General features: G+C 47.5%; 1 protein-coding gene across 2 annotated transcripts in view; it reads left to right on the top strand.

The window, feature by feature from the left end:
- Positions 1-2,204: 2,204 nt before the first annotated feature.
- THO1 (nuclear matrix protein-like protein) overlaps positions 2,205-18,069 on the top strand; it is a 59,591-nt gene continuing 43,726 nt past the window's right edge. Inside the window, exons 1-3 of one of the 2 annotated variants that reach the window (XM_086825246.1) lie at positions 2,205-2,424; positions 2,500-2,583; positions 2,786-2,860. In XM_086825246.1, coding sequence (XP_086681372.1) covers positions 2,311-2,424; positions 2,500-2,583; positions 2,786-2,860 — 273 coding nt within the window. In that variant the 5' untranslated portion in view covers positions 2,205-2,310. Of the gene's footprint in view, positions 2,425-2,499; positions 2,584-2,629; positions 2,659-2,785; positions 2,861-18,069 lie in introns of those variants that run through there. The other variant, XM_086825247.1, reaches the window with a different exon arrangement.

Genomic DNA, 18,069 nt, shown 5'->3' with positions numbered 1-18,069 from the left:
GAGAGAGAGAGAGAGAGAGAGAGAGAGAGAGAGAGGTACTTATCAATTGGAAGTGGCTTTGCCAATAATTTAATATAAACATTGTAGGTTATGGGTTTAAAGTTATACTAACAATTCAAAACATTGCAAGTTTTAGGAACATGCAAGCATTGATGACACTAAAATTTAATTGGGCATTCCAATTAATATGGGTGAAGAGATGACTATGGAGTGAGAGTCTCATTTGGCCTTTGGGGAGGACATCAAGATGTTCACAAGTGCCATAGCAACAATGTATGGAAACTTCATGGTTGTTGAGTGCTTCTAGAGATAAAGTTGGTGTAAGCGCTTCTTAGGCTGAGCTGGAAGATTAGGGTCTCCATTGATTGGAAGTGATGATCTTCAAGCTGGTGCCTCGAGGATGACTTGGGGGAGGGGGATATTGGCACACACCATAAGTTGAGGGTTAGTTTGTTAGAAGAGAGGGAAAGGGGTGCAAAGGGAGAAAAGGTCATGGCCTTTAGGTGTTCCCAAGCTAGAGTAGCAAAGAAAATCAAGAGAGCTCGCATTAAAGAAGATGGTCCCATGCTTGTGCTTGAAATGGGACAACGTTGCCATATGGGTGGAATAACTCCCCTTCCTCTTCCTTTTTCCACTTAGAAGGGTTGTCCAAATGGCGTGCATGTAACTCTTTTTGATGAATCATGCGCGTTATAATCATGACAAGTAGGAACTAGTGGCAAATTGGAGTTTGGGTGGTTGTTAGAGGGATGCACGTGTTGCCTTGAGGTTAGATTTAGCAATAGTTAAGCTCCATTAAGCCCCTTTGCCTATTATGCTACAAGATTTCCACACACACACACACACACACACACACACACACACATGCACACATGCACGCACGCATGCATGCACATATACGTATGCACGCATGCATGTATGGATGCACACATGCACGTATGCATGCACATGTGTATCATGGTAATGTGCATGAAAATATTTATTGCACATTTGAGGCATGGGAAGTGTGCCCACAACCTTTCATAATCCACCAAATCTATAGTCACCTCATAAGTGCATCCTTGTTATTGTGTCTCCTTCTACGCCGAGTGCAATCACAACCTCTTTTTCCAGCTAAGAGGGGTGAAGAGATGATGTTGTAACTATCTCACTTAAACTTTGGGGCAAGATTTTTGTGATCTCCACTGCACAATTGAGTACTTTTAGAGATATCGTTAGTGTAGGTGCTTATTTTAAGCTCCAAGATTAGGGTCTCCATTGGTTGGAAGTGATGATCTTCAAGTTGGTACATTAGAAAGGAATTTTGAGAAGGAGCAGTTGGCACATAGTATGAGTCTCCATTGGTTGGAAGGGACGATCTTCAAGTTGGTGCATCATAAAGGAATTTTGAGAAGGGGTAGTTGGCACATAGTATGAGTTGAGGGTTGGTTTGCTGGAGAGGTAGAAGGGGTGTAGAACGTGGAATAGTTTTGCCTTGTGCTCCCCAATTGGAGTAGCAAAGAAAAGCAAGGAAGCATGCAAGGAAATGGGCCTCTTCTCATGCTTCTCTAATGGGGCTTCATTTAGATGGCCATCTATAGTTCCCCTCCTCCTCTTGTAAAAAAAACATATACACATGCATACACAATGTATATATAGATTATATATTATCTATTCTATTATATATAATTTCCCTCTTCCTCTCCCAAAAAACATACACACACACACAATGTATATAGTATTATATATTATCTATTCTAATAGGGGCACACAATGAGTGAAAAAATCTAATTCATTAATTAGTTAGAGAGAAAACCTGTATAAAGCTATCAAAGGACCTTAATAATTTGTGACTTTTTTGAAAAATATATTTAGTAACTGAAAGGTTGCAACTTTTCTATTTCTCTCCCTCCCTCCATCACACTAGCATCCTTCAATATAATGTATCTATTATATATATATTATCTATTCTGTTACGCACAGGTTTTGTCCTCTCTCTAGCATCTTGTCTAATCTCCTCTAAAACCATCTCTTCTCCTTCTCCTTTAGCCATGTGGCAAGGGTATAAAAAGGGGCAGACTGTGCACGGGTAGTGCCATAGGCAGCACCGCAAAACTAGTACCTCCTACACTACAGCTTAACAGTAGCACCCAAAGTGGAGGCCTCGCAAAGGTAGTTGTATGTACCAAAGTGGAGGAGTTCTCATGTAATTTAAGTACCCACTAAAGAGTAGTGGAGGTGGTGTTGGAATGTAGTTTCAGTACCCACTCTATTGTTGGCAAAAATGTGAATGTGCAGGAAAATATTTCCTGTACACTTGAGGCGGGAGGCATGGCAGAGCCTTCCTCTGTGCACCCACAGCCCCTCAGAATCCACCTAAGCCAACCGCCTCGTGAGCGCGTCCCTGTTATTGTCTCCTGCCATGGGGAGCGCGACCGCGTCATGGTCTGTTCTCCCTCCATCCACCTGTTTTGTCCTTCAGCTATTTATTTATTTACTTATTTTTTTTGAAAATTACAGGAGGTTTTTAGAGACGCCATCTCCCGACCCGCCTTCCCTGCCACCATCGCCCTCTGCACTATGCAGGAGGCTGTTAGACCTCAGGTTTTGTTCTCTCTCTCTCTCTCTCTCTCTCTCTCTCTCTCTCTCTCCACTATGCAGGAGGCTGTTAGACCTCAGGTTTTGTTCTCTCTCTCTCTCTCTCTCTCCCCACACACACACACACACACACAAAAAAAAACCCATTTGTATTGAGGTTCTTGTTTTATTTTTGATTGGTGTTAATTTTTTCTTTCACCACTTCCAGAAGCAAACTGTCCTTGTGCAAGATGAGAATCAGCTGTTGGAGAACGGGCTTCGCACCCTCCTGCAAGAGCTCGTAGTAAGTGTCATCACCACATGCTAATATTACTTGGAGTTCCTATCTATTTGTGTGTTACATGGCAGCAATTAATCAAATAAACAGACAATGGTGTGTCTTCTTCGGTGCTTTCGGATGCCAGAATAGCTGAAAGAGGTGGAAACTTTTTAAAGAGAACATCTTGAATGCTCAAGCACGATTTCAGCATAGTGAGAGAAGGTGTGCCCAAAGATTGATGGCTTTCTACAAACTTGCCTCTGCCAAGATGCTCGAGTGGCATGGTGTGGTTTTCCATCTTGTATCAAAGTCCATGCATAGAGTAGCCTCAGTCTTGGTGGCCAATTATATATGTCAATGTTTTCTTCACAAAGAAGCGCCTGGACAAACTTTTATAGTCTTTTGGGTTGACTACCATGAGTATATAACATGCACATTTCTAAAAGGTGAATTTGGGCATGTTCTTGGATTCATCTAGGTATATATATGTTATGGCAGCTTTAAATTTTTGTCTAGCAATGGGGCCAGCTTATTCAAGTGGGATGATGCATTGGTGGATCCGGACATGTCTGCCCTTTCTCTGAAGCCCCTCTTAGAGTAGCACCAAAAATTTTTGGTCTTTTTGAAGGCTAACAAGAGGTCAAAGATCAAATTTTCAAGAAGGATGGGAAGGTGTGAGGGTTTTAGAGAGGTCAGGAATATTAGAAGTTTGTTTCGTTGATTTGGTCTGCACTCACAAAAGAATGATTTGAAGGCCCAAGCGGGTGGTTTGGGCTACGTGGGTTTTGATGGAGGTATGTTGAGTTCAATGCTCCTACTTAAAAAAGGGAAAGACTTGTATTTTTCAAAAGGTAAGTTGTTTTGTCAGAGTGCAGAAGGATTTGAGATTGACTCTCTGTTGAGATAAAGCAAGCTTACACTTGGGAGTGGTGTTTTTGTCACGTGCATCCTACACTTGGATGCCACGTGGACATATCTGAACAAGAAGGTGCAGGACCTGGAGTGGAAAACTGGTCCCATGTGAGCCTAGTCAGGGACGAGTCAGCCAGGGTTCCACTCCATGCGTCCAAGGTCAGGTGTGCATTGTCCTGCACATGAAGCAGTGCTAGTCTGCGTTGTGAGTCTCCCTTTGGAATGATGTTAGTTGCCCTGTGTATTCGGTCTGTGACCAGATACCAGACTTCTGTGTAGAGCTTAGGTTTGCTTTTAGTGTGGACATGGGGAAGGCTATGAGCCACCCCAAGGGGCCAGGAAGGCCCCAGGCCTTGCCCACCAGCCCTAGTGTGGGTTGGGCAGGTTGTCGGCTAGCCCTAGGGGCCTGGCCATACAGGCGACAAGGCTATAAGCCCTACCTAGCAGGTCGGCCAGGTGTGGTAGGCAGTCGTCCCACACCCATGCGCTGGGCTGCCTAGCAGCCTGGGCATTGTCCATGTCATGCGCATAATGGCCAGCCTTTCATAAGATGTGAAAACGATGGTTTTTTTTAGCATTAAATGCTATTTGTTACTGGTCGTGAGCTTTTTCAGCAAAACGAGATTGGTAGAATTGGTCGACCAGCAACATAAAGGGGTATATAAAGCCCAGCCATAATTCAGTTCATTCATCTCATATTTCATAAAGTGCTGCAGCTACTCAAGGGCCTGGACAGCCAAGGGAGAAGCTAATGCAAGGGTGAAGGTTGAAGGTCAAGGGCAGAGATTCATCTCAGCCAAAATAGGTCAAGTCAGTCTTTTATTTTCAGATTTTGCATCATTCTAATAAAAGCAAATACACCATTCGTGGTGGGGACCCTACAAAGGGTATTCGGGACCCAATACTGGGTCCTCTTCTCCCTCCCTCCCTCCCTCTCTCTCTCTCTCTCTCTCTCTCTCTCTCTCTCTCTCTTTTCTACACATCTACTTTCAGTTTTGTGCGTTATTCTCGTCGTGAATGATTGCTGATTTCTGAGCATTGAAGTTACCGATCTACCCCGAAGCTTCCGCATGTTTTCAGACTCCGGTGGACCACCCCTTTCGGAGCGACTTTTTTTGACCCTCGAAGGATGGTTGGTTTCAGCCTCCGGAAGCCTCCCACACACATAGTGGATGGTCAGATTGTGCGCTGGAGTGCATTTTCCTGCTATGGCGAGCTATGACGATGAGAGAGAACAAGAACCTTGGGACCGAAATGCACTGGGCAGTCCATCTAGGGCATCAGGCATGAGTGTACCAGAGATGTTCCAAAAGATGATGCGAGCAATCGCAAAACAGAGTACTAAATTGGAAGAGCAAAAGGCGCAGATAGTGGCTCTGGAAGAGCGCACCCGTTCTCTAGCTCTGCGTTTTCCGTCTCCTCCTTCCTCTCCTTTCATTTCCCAGATTCCAGATCCTCTGCAAAGGGACTCTTTCGAAGGGTCACGACCGCAGCCGAGTTCGATGCTTGAGTTGCAGATGCGTGCAATGGAGATTCAACAACGTGAAGACGACACCATGCGACGCGTGGAACATGAACGATACCTTGCGGCTTTGGACGTAAGACTGACACTAGCGGCTTCCTTGAGTCATTTTCCTGAGAAAATGAACTTCAGTAAGTATAATGGTAAACTCCACTCCACAACTCTTTATTCATGGTTGCATCAATTTGAAGCTTACTTTGCCGTAGTTCGAAAAAGTGATATTGACAAGGTGATCTTAGCTAGTTGGTACTTGGAAGGTGAGGCCTTTCCGTGGTGGACCCAGTGGGCTCATGCCCACACCAAATTAGGTATAGCAGCTTATGTTTGGGACGAGTTTGTCCTCGACCTTAAGCAGCAATTTCTACCGCCCCACTACCTTGAGCGACTTGAAGACGAGTTTAGGGGAGCGCGTCAGAACGCGTAACCAGTCCTTAAGTTTGCCAATAAAATTCAAACTTATGTTTGCAGTTGGGCTTATCTGATACGGATAAGAAAGGGTAATTCCTTTATGGCCTTGACACGCAAATTCAGTGGGAGGTGCATATGTTTAGGCCAGCCACCTTTGAAGACGCACTCTCACTTGCGCAGAGTGCTGAAATGAAGCACAATGGCGGAAAGCCAAAGACTTTCCAGTCGGCTACCCTTAAGGCTAACACCTCGGGGGGAAAAAGCCAGAACCAGATGGGGTCTTCCCCAAGACAGAGCACGGGAGCCTCTGGCTTCAAGATCTCGACCAATACGCCCAAGCTTACTCCAGACCAGAAAGCTGAGGCAGGCAAGACCGGTGGCAAGTTGAGTGCTAAGGAGATCGCTCAGTACAAGGAGGAGGGTAGGTGTTTCTTTTGTCATATAAAAGGACACACTTCTCGGGAGTGTCCTAAGAAGACTACCACTCCAAAGACCGCCACCCCAGCCTCCACAGCTTTAGTGGTGAGCCCAGCTTCCACACAAACCCCAGTGGCTGTCCCTAGTTCTTCGAATCCCAATGTTTCGGTTGGAGCAATCATTAACTGGGAGCTCGAAGATAAGCAGAAGGGCGCCCACGACCAGGAGTATGAGCGCAACAAATTGCTCAAGACCTTTGGCTATATATGTGGCCAAAGAGTCGTCGTCTTGTTTAACAGCGACAGCATGGAGGATGTGGTCACGGAGCAGGCCGCTTGGTGTGCCCGTTTCGTCCTGACTTCGGTGGACAAGCAAGTTGAGGGTTTTAGCATAGGCATGATGACAAGCGTCAAGTTTGAAGCTCTAGGTGCTAAATTAGTTATTCAGGGCATAGAGTTTGTGTGATTTTATGGTTGCCCCTCTTGTAGGAGCAGACATAATCTTGGGCATTCAGTGTGGTAAGCTTTAATGCTTAAATATGGAAGCAAGTAGCAGGAGGGAGGAACCGGATTACAAGATTACATACCTTGTGTAGTGTTCTCTTGTCCTACGTGCTCTCTTGCAGATTGTTGCTACCATGTGTTGTGGAACAATAGAGAGCAGATGGTAGGGAACATGGGCACTTGAGAGGGTAGTGTGGATTGTAAGTCTACATCGACAACCACTTGTTTGCAATACTGTATTCATATGCATTGGTATGGAAATCTGGTCAGAAATGCCCATGACACTATGTACTTGATTCTCCCAAGATCAATATACTTTATTTGAGGGAGGGGTCGGCCGTTCTGGCTCATTGTGTGTCTCTTGTCAATTCAGCAAATTACTTCTTGTATTTGAGCAAGTGTCCATCAAATCTTAGTGTATTTAAGTGTATTGATTAGCATTGTGTTCAACCAAGTTACATTGGTATCAGAGCATACGGTTCTCTTTCACTTCTATCGTGAGAGACAATCACCGTGAACACTAGCTATATCTACACTTAGAACATTATGGACAGCCATACAATGAATGTTGGAGATGCTAACACAAGAGGCAGAGACAATGAAATGCTTGCCTCCAATGCTTTACGGGATGAGCAAACTCATGTGGTGCATAATAGGGAACATGAATATGTGGGACAGCCGTCCCGTGGCAAAGAGAACATGCAGGAAGAAGAGTCCATAGTCTTGAGGGCTGAACTTACTCGTATGCAGGCTCTTCTCCATGCACAACAAGAAGAATTAAATCTGTACCGCCGTGAGGATCCATTGGTACATGACCGTTTGAAGGCCAAGAAAGCTGAATCTTATATGGATCATGCAATGGCAATGATTGGTCAAGAGTTGCACATGCAACTGAGGGATGCAGCACGTGCATACTTGGCTTGTACCGATGATGCCTATGTAGAAAAGGCAACCATCCCACATGTCTTGGAATCCCCACAGGTGCCCGAACAAGAACTTATGTCTTAAGAGGATGAATCTCCATGCTATGGGAGAGGAACAATCAGTGACTTCACGCCATGCAGGAATACCTTATGTAGCCCGTGAAGGATACAATGTTTATGGTAGTGGTCAAAATGTATGTCAAATGCCATTGCCGGCTGAAAATGTGCATGCACAACACATGCAACATGGGCTGCAATTTTCTGTTGGTGCAGGTATTCCGTGTATCTCTCTGTCAAAATACAGAGCGGAAATGATAACCAAACTTGGGTCCACAAGAGCAAGTAGAGTGCAGAAAATAGACAGCACAAGAAACACTGAGAGATAGGTGATCGAAGAGAGTATCTCATGAAAGATAATTGCTTATGTGTGGTGTCTGACATGAGGCAAAAGGTTTTAGATGAGTGCCATGCTCCTCCATATGCTGGTCATAGAGGCATAATGCCTACTACGCACATGATTGAGCGGTATTTCTTTTGGCCAGGTATGCGGAAGGACATAGAGGCACATGTACGTACATGTATCACTTGTCAAAAGGTGAAATTTGATAGGCAAAAGGCACCAGGTTTGCTTCAGCCATTGCCTATTCCCACGTAGCCATGGGAAAGTATTACAATGGATTTCATTATGGACTTGCCACGGATCCAACAGGGTAATGATGCAATTTGGACAATTGTGGACAGGTTTAGCAAGCAAGCTCACTTCTTGTCGGTCAAAAAGACCATCAAAGCTGAGCATATGGTTAAAATATATCTTACACAAGTGTTCATGTCACGTGCATCCCGCACTTGGATGCCACGTACACATTTCTGTACAGAAGGTGCAGGACCTGGGATGGTGAACTGGTCCCATGTGAGCCCAGTCCGGGACGAGTCAGCCAGGGATCCATCTCAGTCGTCCGAGGTCAGGTGTGCATTGTCCTGCACATGAGTCCAAGGTCAGGTGTGCACAGTCCTGCACATGAAGCAGTGCCCGTCCGCGCTGTGAGTCTCCCTCTGGAATGATGTCAGATGTTCTGTGTATCTGGTTTGCAACTGGATGCCAGGCCTCTGTAGGCAGGTAGGTTTGCATGTAGAGATGGGGCCAGCCCATAGGGCTACCCCAGTGCGAAGATTTGCACTTGCACTCTTAGTATGGGCATGGGGGAGGTGTAGAACCACCCCCAAGGGGCCAGGAGGGCCCAAATTGTGCCCACCAGCCATGGCATGGGCTGGAGGGGCTGTCGGCCAGCTGTACTGCTGCTGGACAGGCAGCCGACTGGGTCAGAAACCCTAATCAGCAGGTCGGCCAGGTGTAGGGGCAGTCCCACACCCATTCGCAGCATGGTACTGTCCCACACAAGCATAAGCGCAGGCTGGACAGCATTTATTATAGTGTGAAAGCATTTATTAAATCAGACCCAGTCGTGGGGCTTCATGAAGCAGGCCGACTGGATGCAAAAGGAGGTATAAAAGCCCAGCCAAGAATTCAATGAATCCATCTCATAATTCACCAAGTGCATCAAGCATTCAAGGGCCAGGACAGCCAAGAGATTGCTAACGCAAAGGGGTGAAGGACTGAAGGTCAAGGGCAGGTTTTCCAGCCAAGAAAAGGTCAAGTACTTTGTATTTGTTTTCAGATTTACATCATTCTAATAAAGCAAATACACCATCCGTGGTGGGGGCCCTACAGAGGGTAATTGGGACCCAATACTGTGTCCTCTCCATCTCCCCCTTCTCTCTCTATTTTTTGCACATTGTCTTTCAGTTTTGTGCGTTAATTCCGTCGCGAAAAGAGTGCTGTTTTCTGAGTTTTGAAGTACTGATCCTTCTCCGAAGCTTCTGCATATTACAGTGGTATCAGAGCTCACTTCAAGGACAAAGATTCAGCAAAGAAAACCAGAAAATTTTTTCGCTCGTGTGGTTGGTTTTTAGACGCCGGTGGACTACCCCTTTCGGAGTGACTCCTGTCCCTCGAAGGACGGTTGGTTTTTAGCCTCCGGAAGCCTCCGGAAGTCTCCCACACAGATAGTGGATGGTCAGATTGCGTTCCGGAAAGGAATTGCATTTTCCCACTATGGCGAGCTTTGGCGACAAGAGAGAACCAGAACCATGGGACCAGAGTGCACCAGGCAGCCCAGCTAGGGCACCCGGCTTGAGTGTAACAGACATGTTCCAGCAGATGATGCGAGCAATCGCAGATCAGACAACCAAGTTGGATGAGCAGAAGGCGCGGATTTTGGCTCTGGAGGAGCGTTCTCGCTCTCTAGCGTCGCGTTTTCCATCTCCTCCTCCCTCTCCTTCCGTATCCCAGATACCAGATCCTCGTCACAGGGACCCTCTCGAGGGGTCACAGCCGCAGCCAAACAAGCTCCTTGCTTGAGATGCAGATGCGTGCATTGGAGATTCGACAACGAGAAGACGACGCCATGCGACGAGTGGAACACGAGCGTTACCTCAGAGCTTTGGACGCCAGATTGACACCGGCGGCGCCCTCGAATCATTTTCCCGAGAAAATGAATTTCAGTAAGTATAATGGTAAACTCGATCCCACTACTCTTTATTCATGGTTACATCAATTTGAAGCTTACTTTGCCGCAGTTAGGAAAACAGATACAGACAAAGTGATCTTAGCTAGTTGGTACTTGGAAGGTGAGGCCATTCCTTGGTGGACTCAGTGGGCTCATGCCCACACCAGAGCAGGTATGGCAGCTTATGTGTGGGACGAGTTCGTCCGCGACCTTGAGCAGCGGTTTCTACCGCCCCACTACCTTGAGCGACTCGAAGACGAGTTCAGGGGAGCGCGTCAGAACGCGCAACCAGTCCTTCAGTTTGCGAATAAAATTTCGACCTTGTGTCTGCAATTAGGCTTATCTGATACGGACAAGAAAGGGCAGTTTTTGTATGGCCTGGACACGCAAATCCAATGGGAGGTGCGTATGTTTAGGTCAGCCACCTTTGAGGACGCACTCTCGCTTGCGCAGAGTGCAGAAATGAAACACAATGGTGGCAAGCCCAAGACTTCCCAGCCGGCTTCTCCCAAGGCTAACGCCTCGGGGGGCAAAAGCCAGAACCAGACGGGGTCTTCCCCAGGACAGAGCCCGGGAGCCTCTGGCTCCAAGAACTCGAACAATGCGTCTAAGCTTACTCCAGACCAGAAAGCGGAGGCAGGCAAGACAGGTGGCAAGTTGAGTGCTGAGGAGCTTTCTCAGTACAGGAAGGAGGGTAGATGTTACTTTTGTCACACAAAAGGACATACTTCTCGGGATTGTCCGAAGAAGCCTCCAAAGGCCGCCGTCGCCTCCACAGCTTCCGTGGTGAGCACAGCTCCCACATAGACCCCAGTGGCTACCCCTAGTTCTTCAACCCCCGGTGCTTCAGTTGGAGCAATTATTAGCCGGGAGCTCGAAGATAAGCAGAAGGGCGCCCATGACCAGGAGTATGAGCGCAACGAATTGCTCAAGTCCTTTGGCTACATAGGTGGCCAGAGAGTCGTTGTCTTGTTTGACAGCGGCAGCACGGAGGATGTGATCACGGAAGAGGCCGCTAGGCGTGCCCGTTTCGAGCTGACTCCGGTGGACAAACAAGTTGAGGGTTTTAGCACAGGTATGACAACGAGCGTCAAGTATGAAGCTCTAGGTGCTAAGTTAGTGATTCAGGGCATAGAGTTTGTGCGTGACTTTATGGTTGCCCCTCTTGTAGGAGCAGACATAATTTTGGGTATCCAGTGGTTTCACAAGTTTCTTCCTGATGTCAAGTGGGACAAGCACACGTTCCAGATCGATCGGAATGTGTCAAACACCCCGGTGACCATTAAGTGTGAGCCAGGTATTCCAAACTTTCCGCTCATAAGCCACTTGCAGGCCAAGCGAGCAGTCAGGAAAGGCGCACAGTGTGCGATGATTTACATCCAGACAGCCCAGACGGTGGCCAGTGCTTCCGAGAAGTACTCGGTTCTCCATGAAAAGTTCCAGAAGATTTTTCTTCGGGACAGTCTCCCTCCCCAGCTTCCCCCGTCCAGACCGGAGGATCACAAGATTGACCTCCTCCCAGGCTCGGAACCCCCGAGCAAGTTTCCGTATCGCCTTTCTAAGGCAATGGAATCGGAGTTGGACCGCCAACTCCAAGAATTGTTGCAAGCTGGCTTCATCCGTCCCAGCGTGTCGCCATTTGCAGCACCGATCTTATTTGTCAAGAAGAAAGATGGGTCTTCTCGGTTGTGTGTCGATTATCGTGCACTCAACAAGCTGACTATCAAGAGCAGATTCCCGATGCCTCGAATTGACTATATTCTCGAGAGGCTGAATGGAGCTAAGGTGTTCTCTAAATTGGATTTAAAGAGTGGGTACCACCAGGTACGGATTGTAGAGGGGGACATCCCCAAGACAGCCTTCCGTACAGAACGGGCCCACTATGAATTTGTGGTCATGCCATTTGGTTTGACGAACGCCCCAGCTACATTTAACCGCATGATGATGCGTATTTTCCGGGAGTTGATTGGAGTGTGTGTGTTCATATTTTTGGACGACATACTCATATTTTCAGCTACAGTTGAGCAGCATGACATTGATGTGGAGAAAGTCCTTAAGTTGCTGGAAAGCAACGAGCTCTATGTCAATGAAAAGAAGTCAGAATTTTATCTGTTCCAGGTACATTACTTGGGATATATAATTAGTGCTGAAGGCATTCGACTTGATCCGGCTAAAGTGGCCGAGATTGTTAACTGGGAAGTACCTCAGACTACTTATGACATTAGATCATTTGTGGGTATATGCCAGGCATATTTCACCCACATTGACAAGTTTTCTGATCTCTCGGCAGACCTCACCGATCTGCTAAAGGGAGTGAAAACAAGGAGGCAAAAGATTCGAATGACTCCACGAGCGTTGGAGGCATTCCAGAACCTCAAGGTGGCTTTGTCAGAAGCGCCTTGTTTAGCCCTTGCCTCATGGGACGAACCATTTCAGGTGATCACCGATGCGAGTAACATCGCAATTGGAGGTGTATTGCAACAGAATGGTCATCCAGTAGCTTACATGTCTCGTAAGTTACTGCCCGCCGAGAAGAACTACTCAGTCTATGATCGTGAACTCCTAGCAGTTATTCAGGCCTTGAAACATTGGAAACATTTCCTGTATGGCCGTGACTTCGAGGTTCGCACTGACCATCAGGCATTGCGCTGGATTCAGACGATGCCAAGTGCACAGTGGAGTGATCGACAACACCGCTGGAGTCAGATATTCGAGCAGTTCGGTGGTATGATTGAGTACCTTCCAGGAAAGGCCAATCCAGTGGCCGATGCTTTGAGCAGGAAGGGACAAGTATCTGCGATTCAGACCACTAGACTTGACCTTGTTGGTACAGGACTAGAAGACATGAAGCACACGTACGCGGATTCCGAGGAATTCGGTACACAGTGGGAACAGGCATTGGATGCCACAAGACCATGCCATTTTCTGATACGCGATGGTTGGCTTTTCTACAAAGGCCGACTATGTGTCATGAAATCATTCCGGGCAGCTCTTCTCCATGATGCCCATGACGCCATTAGAGGTGGTCATAGGGGCATGAATTCGACTCTGGAGAAATTAGAACGGCAATACTATTGGCCAAAGATGAGGCGTGATGTGTTTACATATGTACAACGCTGTGACATTTGTCAAAAGGTGAAAGCTCCTCGTGGAAAGAAGATAGGGTTGTTACAGCCTTTGCCAATTCCTGAGGGTCCTTTCCAGGACATTTCGATGGACTTTGTCACAAATCTGCCTCCCAGACCGAGTAAGCGTAATACGCAGTGTTTAACTATTGTTGATAGGTTCAGCAAATTTGTTATGCTTATTCCTTGCAGGGCCAATGTGACCGCCGAGGATGTTGCCCAGCTATTCATTCGGCATTGGTACCCGATTGGCGGGATTCCTAGGACCATAGTGTCAGACCGAGATGCCAAGTTTACCAGTCATTTTTGGAGGGCATTGTTTGATAATTTTGGTACTAAGTTGAATTTTTCCAGTGCATTCCACCCACAGACAGATGGCCAGACAGAGATATACAACCAGTTGGCCTTTGATGTGCTGAAGTGTTATGTCCACGATCAGCAAGGTAAGTGGGAATCGTTTTTGCCTTTAGTTCAAGCTGTTTTGAATGACTCTTTTTCTTCAGCTATTGGCAGGACTCCATATGAGGTAGCGTTTGGAAGGCCTTTCCAGTCGTTGTTAACCAGGACTTCGTCTTCAGTACCGGAGGCGAACAGAGTGACGGAGTCTTACCAGGAGATCCTAGAGTCCGTTAAAGACAGATTGGCTAAAGCGCAAGAGGCCTACACTCGACAGGCCAATAAAGACCGAAGGGACATGAAGTTTTCGGAAGGGGATTGGGTGTATCTTCGGATTATGAAGCAAAGATTGAAGCAGGTGGGCAAGCGATGCCCAAAGTTGTCTTTCAGGAGCTTCGGACCATTTCCCATCCGGAAAAAGATTAATGAGGTGTCTATGCAGTTAAAGCTACCTCCGAGTTGGACTATGCACGATGTATTTCATGTCAGTTGGTTAAAGCCATATGCAGGTCCACCCCCTTCAGAGGTCAAAGACGAAGCGGAACCAGACATTATAGATGAAGCAGAAGTAATGGTTCCAGAACAGATCCTTCTGCACCGTTTCAAGCATGGCTCAGGCCGAAGACTAAGACAGTTCCTCACGAAGTTTCAGGACCGAGGAACTCATGAAGCGGTATGGCTCGACAAAGAATTTTTCGAAGACTATCCGGCATTATTGACGGATTATTTGGAGGCTATGCAGCTTCCGTCAAGTTAAGCAGAAGGGGATGTCACGTGCATCCCCCACTTGGATGCCACGTAGACATTTTTGTACAGAAGGTGCAGGACCTGGGATGGTGAACTGGTCCCATGTGAGCCCAGTCCGGGACGAGTCAGCCAGGGATCCATCTCAGTCGTCCGAGGTCAGGTGTGCATTGTCCTGCACATGAGTCCAAGGTCAGGTGTGCACAGTCCTGCACATGAAGCAGTGCCCGTCCGCGTTGTGAGTCTCCCTCTGGAATGATGTCAGATGTTCTGTGTATCTGGTTTGCAACTGGATGCCAGGCCTCTGTAGGCAGGTGTAGAACCACCCCCAAGGGGCCAGGAGGGCCCAAATTGTGCCCACCAGCCATGGCATGGGCTGGAGGGGCTGTCGGCCAGCTGTACTGCTGCTGGACAGGCAGCCGACTGGGTCAGAAACCCTAATCAGCAGGTCGGCCAGGTGTAGGGGCAGTCCCACACCCATGCGCAGCATGGTACTGTCCCACACAAGCATAAGCGCAGGCTGGACAGCATTTATTATAGTGTGAAAGCATTTATTAAATCAGACCCAGTCGTGGGGCTTCATGAAGCAGGCCGACTGGATGCAAAAGGAGGTATAAAAGCCCAGCCAAGAATTCAATGAATCCATCTCATAATTCACCAAGTGCATCAAGCATTCAAGGGCCAGGACAGCCAAGAGATTGCTAACGCAAAGGGGTGAAGGACTGAAGGTCAAGGGCAGGTTTTCCAGCCAAGAAAAGGTCAAGTACTTTGTATTTGTTTTCAGATTTACATCATTCTAATAAAGCAAATACACCATCCGTGGTGGGGGCCCTACAGAGGGTAATTGGGACCCAATACTGTGTCCTCTCCATCTCCCCCTTCTCTCTCTATTTTTTGCACATCGTCTTTCAGTTTTGTGCGTTAATTCCGTCGCGAAACGAGTGCTGTTTTCTGAGTTTTGAAGTACCGATCCTTCTCCGAAGCTTCCGCATATTACAGTTCAAGCATCATGGAATGCGGAAGTCCATTGTGGGGGATAGAGATTCCAGGACTACAAGTCTCTTTTGGCGGGCCTTATTTGATAATATGGGCACCAAATTGGACTTCTCATCAGCTTATCACTCTCAAAGGGATGGGCAAAGTGAGGCTGCAAATTCAACCGTGTTGGATCTCTTGAAATGTTATGTGGCGGATCAGAAGTCTTCTTGGGAGAAGTACTTACCGCTTGTGGAATTTGCATACAACAACTCGGTGCATGCATCTACGGGAAAGGCCCCGTTTGAGATTGTTTATGGTAAGGTGGTTTTGCCACCCATCCTTCGCACAAAGGATGAGATATTTGTAGCTGATGAGTATGTAAGAGACTTGGATATTGCTTTTGTTCAGGTGCGGATAGCCATTGCAAGGTCCCAAGACAAACATAAGAAGGTTGCTGACAACCATAGAAGGCAATTGGATATTAAAGAAAATGATTGGGTATTGCTGAAATTTGAGAAAGCAAGACTTGCAAAGAGTCCTGGCAAAGAGGGTGCATATCCTAAGCTTGCAACTAGGTACTTTGGGCCTTTTCGAGTGATCGAGAAGATCAATGAAGTGGCTTTCAGATTGGCATTACCTAGTCATTGTCACATACACAATGCTTTTCATGTGAGTCTTCTTCGCAAGTATGTAGGGCCGGAGCCCAGTGAGACGGTCATTGAGGATCCACCAGAGGTGGATGAGCTTCAGGAGATCTTGCAGCCAGAGCAGATTGTGTATCACAAGGAACGCAAGCTTGTTGCAGGCAAAGTTGTCAGGCATTACCTTGTGAAGTTTAAGAACTATCTTCCCATTGATGCTAAATGGGTAGATGAAGAGTTCTTCAGAGATTGCCCGCATGTGCTTCAAACATATTTGGATGTTTTCAGTTGCGGACAACTGTTTAGAAGCCGGGGGGGATGTCACCATTTGGCCACCCAATTGGTCCACCCGTGCTTTCGTATCATGTATGTACATTGGACTGGTGTCCATGGCAGTTGTATATGTCGGGGATTGATGCCACTCATGTGATACTGTGGACTTGGCTTTCCGTTGGGACTTGTGCCTCCGTGTACATGCCCGGAAATGCTTGGTGGATTGGTGTTCCATTGGGTCTAGTACCTCGTGTACTTGCCTAGAGCACGTCTATTTTGATATAGTCTCATGAATGGGGATTGTCCATACTAATGCTGCATTGCATAGCATCTTTATGTGCTTGCTTGCAATTGAAATTGCATGCTGTTTTCATGCTTGCTTGACCAATGTGCAGTTCCGGGTAAGGGGACGGCCGCCTACGAACCATGCGTGTGAAACGGTCTGCTGACATGGTTATGTGGCATGTGACAAGTGGTAAGTATTGGTCATAAACCTAGCCGTAGGACTTAGCACTAATTTATAAATGAGTGTGTACACACTTCATTAAGTTTTGGGCGACCAACTTATAAATTATGACCAGCCCGATGTTCACACACACTGATGTCCCGAGGTGGACATAACCCAATGTCCCACTGCCTAGACCTTACCCCCTTTGTACAAAGGGTGTAACCAGCCATGTGTCCACTCTAGCTTGCTCCACAAAGCACTTGCCTGCCACCTACACTGACAACTCACCACCTCACTCCTCTCTCTAGCATAGTTACCGCGGAACGGCGTTCTGCCTTTCTGGAACGCCGGAACGCTGCTCCGAAGCTCAAGGCGTGCCCGGAACGCGGAAACGGGAGCTAGAACGGCGCAGTCGCCGGGGAACGTGGCGGAACGTTTGTCGGAACGCCGGAACGCACGTTCCGGGCGTTCCGAAAAAAGCGCATTTTCGCTAAGTCGCCGGCGGCAGTTTTTATCCAGCGTACGGCTTCTTTTCGCTGCTGCGCCTGTTTTGTTGGCTGAGCCTGCTGCTTGAGTGCTCTCCCTACCACTCCACCCTTCCTCTTGGCTGCCCCCTTGGCTGCCCCACACTCTCCATTCCACCTACTACCCCACCCTTCCTCTTGGCTGCCCCACACTCTCCCTACCTTGAGCCTTGGCTGCCCCACAGTGCACACTCTCCCTACCTCCTCTTGGCCCCTCCTCTTGGGCCTTGGCAAGTTGGCCCCTTCTTTTGCTCGGGTGGCACTCGAGTCTTGAGCAGGTAAGATTTAAAATTTGACTCAATGAACATTGGATTTTGGAGATTCTAGTTTGCTGCGTTTTTTTCCACTTTGTGGACACTTTACTTATGTCTCATGCAAGGGCATTTTGCATGTTTTTTTAATTTTCAGCCATTTATCAATTTCAATGGCACCTCCTCGTGGCATAGATGCAGAAAACAGATCCCCTTGGTGGAATGAGGTGGATCTTGTGTCCAGATATGATAGTGCAAGAGGAGGAGGGTCACGCAAGTGGAAGTGCCACTTTTGTGGATCCATTAAGACTGGAGGCACGGATAGTGTGCGAGCCCATTTGTTGGGGGTTAGAGGCAAAGGCATTTCTGTTTGCCCTACAGTGTCAGGAGCAGATATCATACGATTGCAGGCACTTGCAGATAGACTTGATGCAGCAGGGAGTCGGTCCTCTGTTCTTGATCCTCGAGGTACATCATCATCAGCTACACCTGCAGGCGTGGCATCTTCAGCGAGTGCATCTACCCCATTATTTGGGGCTGCTCCACAGTCATCCGCACATGGAACAAATGCTTCCCAGACGCAGGCTTCACGAGGTCTAGT

This window comes from Cibotium barometz, chromosome 31 (assembly GCF_041138505.1).
Source record: "Cibotium barometz isolate CiBa-2024 chromosome 31, ASM4113850v1, whole genome shotgun sequence".
Taxonomy (NCBI): domain Eukaryota; kingdom Viridiplantae; phylum Streptophyta; class Polypodiopsida; order Cyatheales; family Cibotiaceae; genus Cibotium; species Cibotium barometz.
Note: the sequence above shows the minus strand (reverse complement) of the source record. Positions and strands in the feature narration are given on the sequence as shown.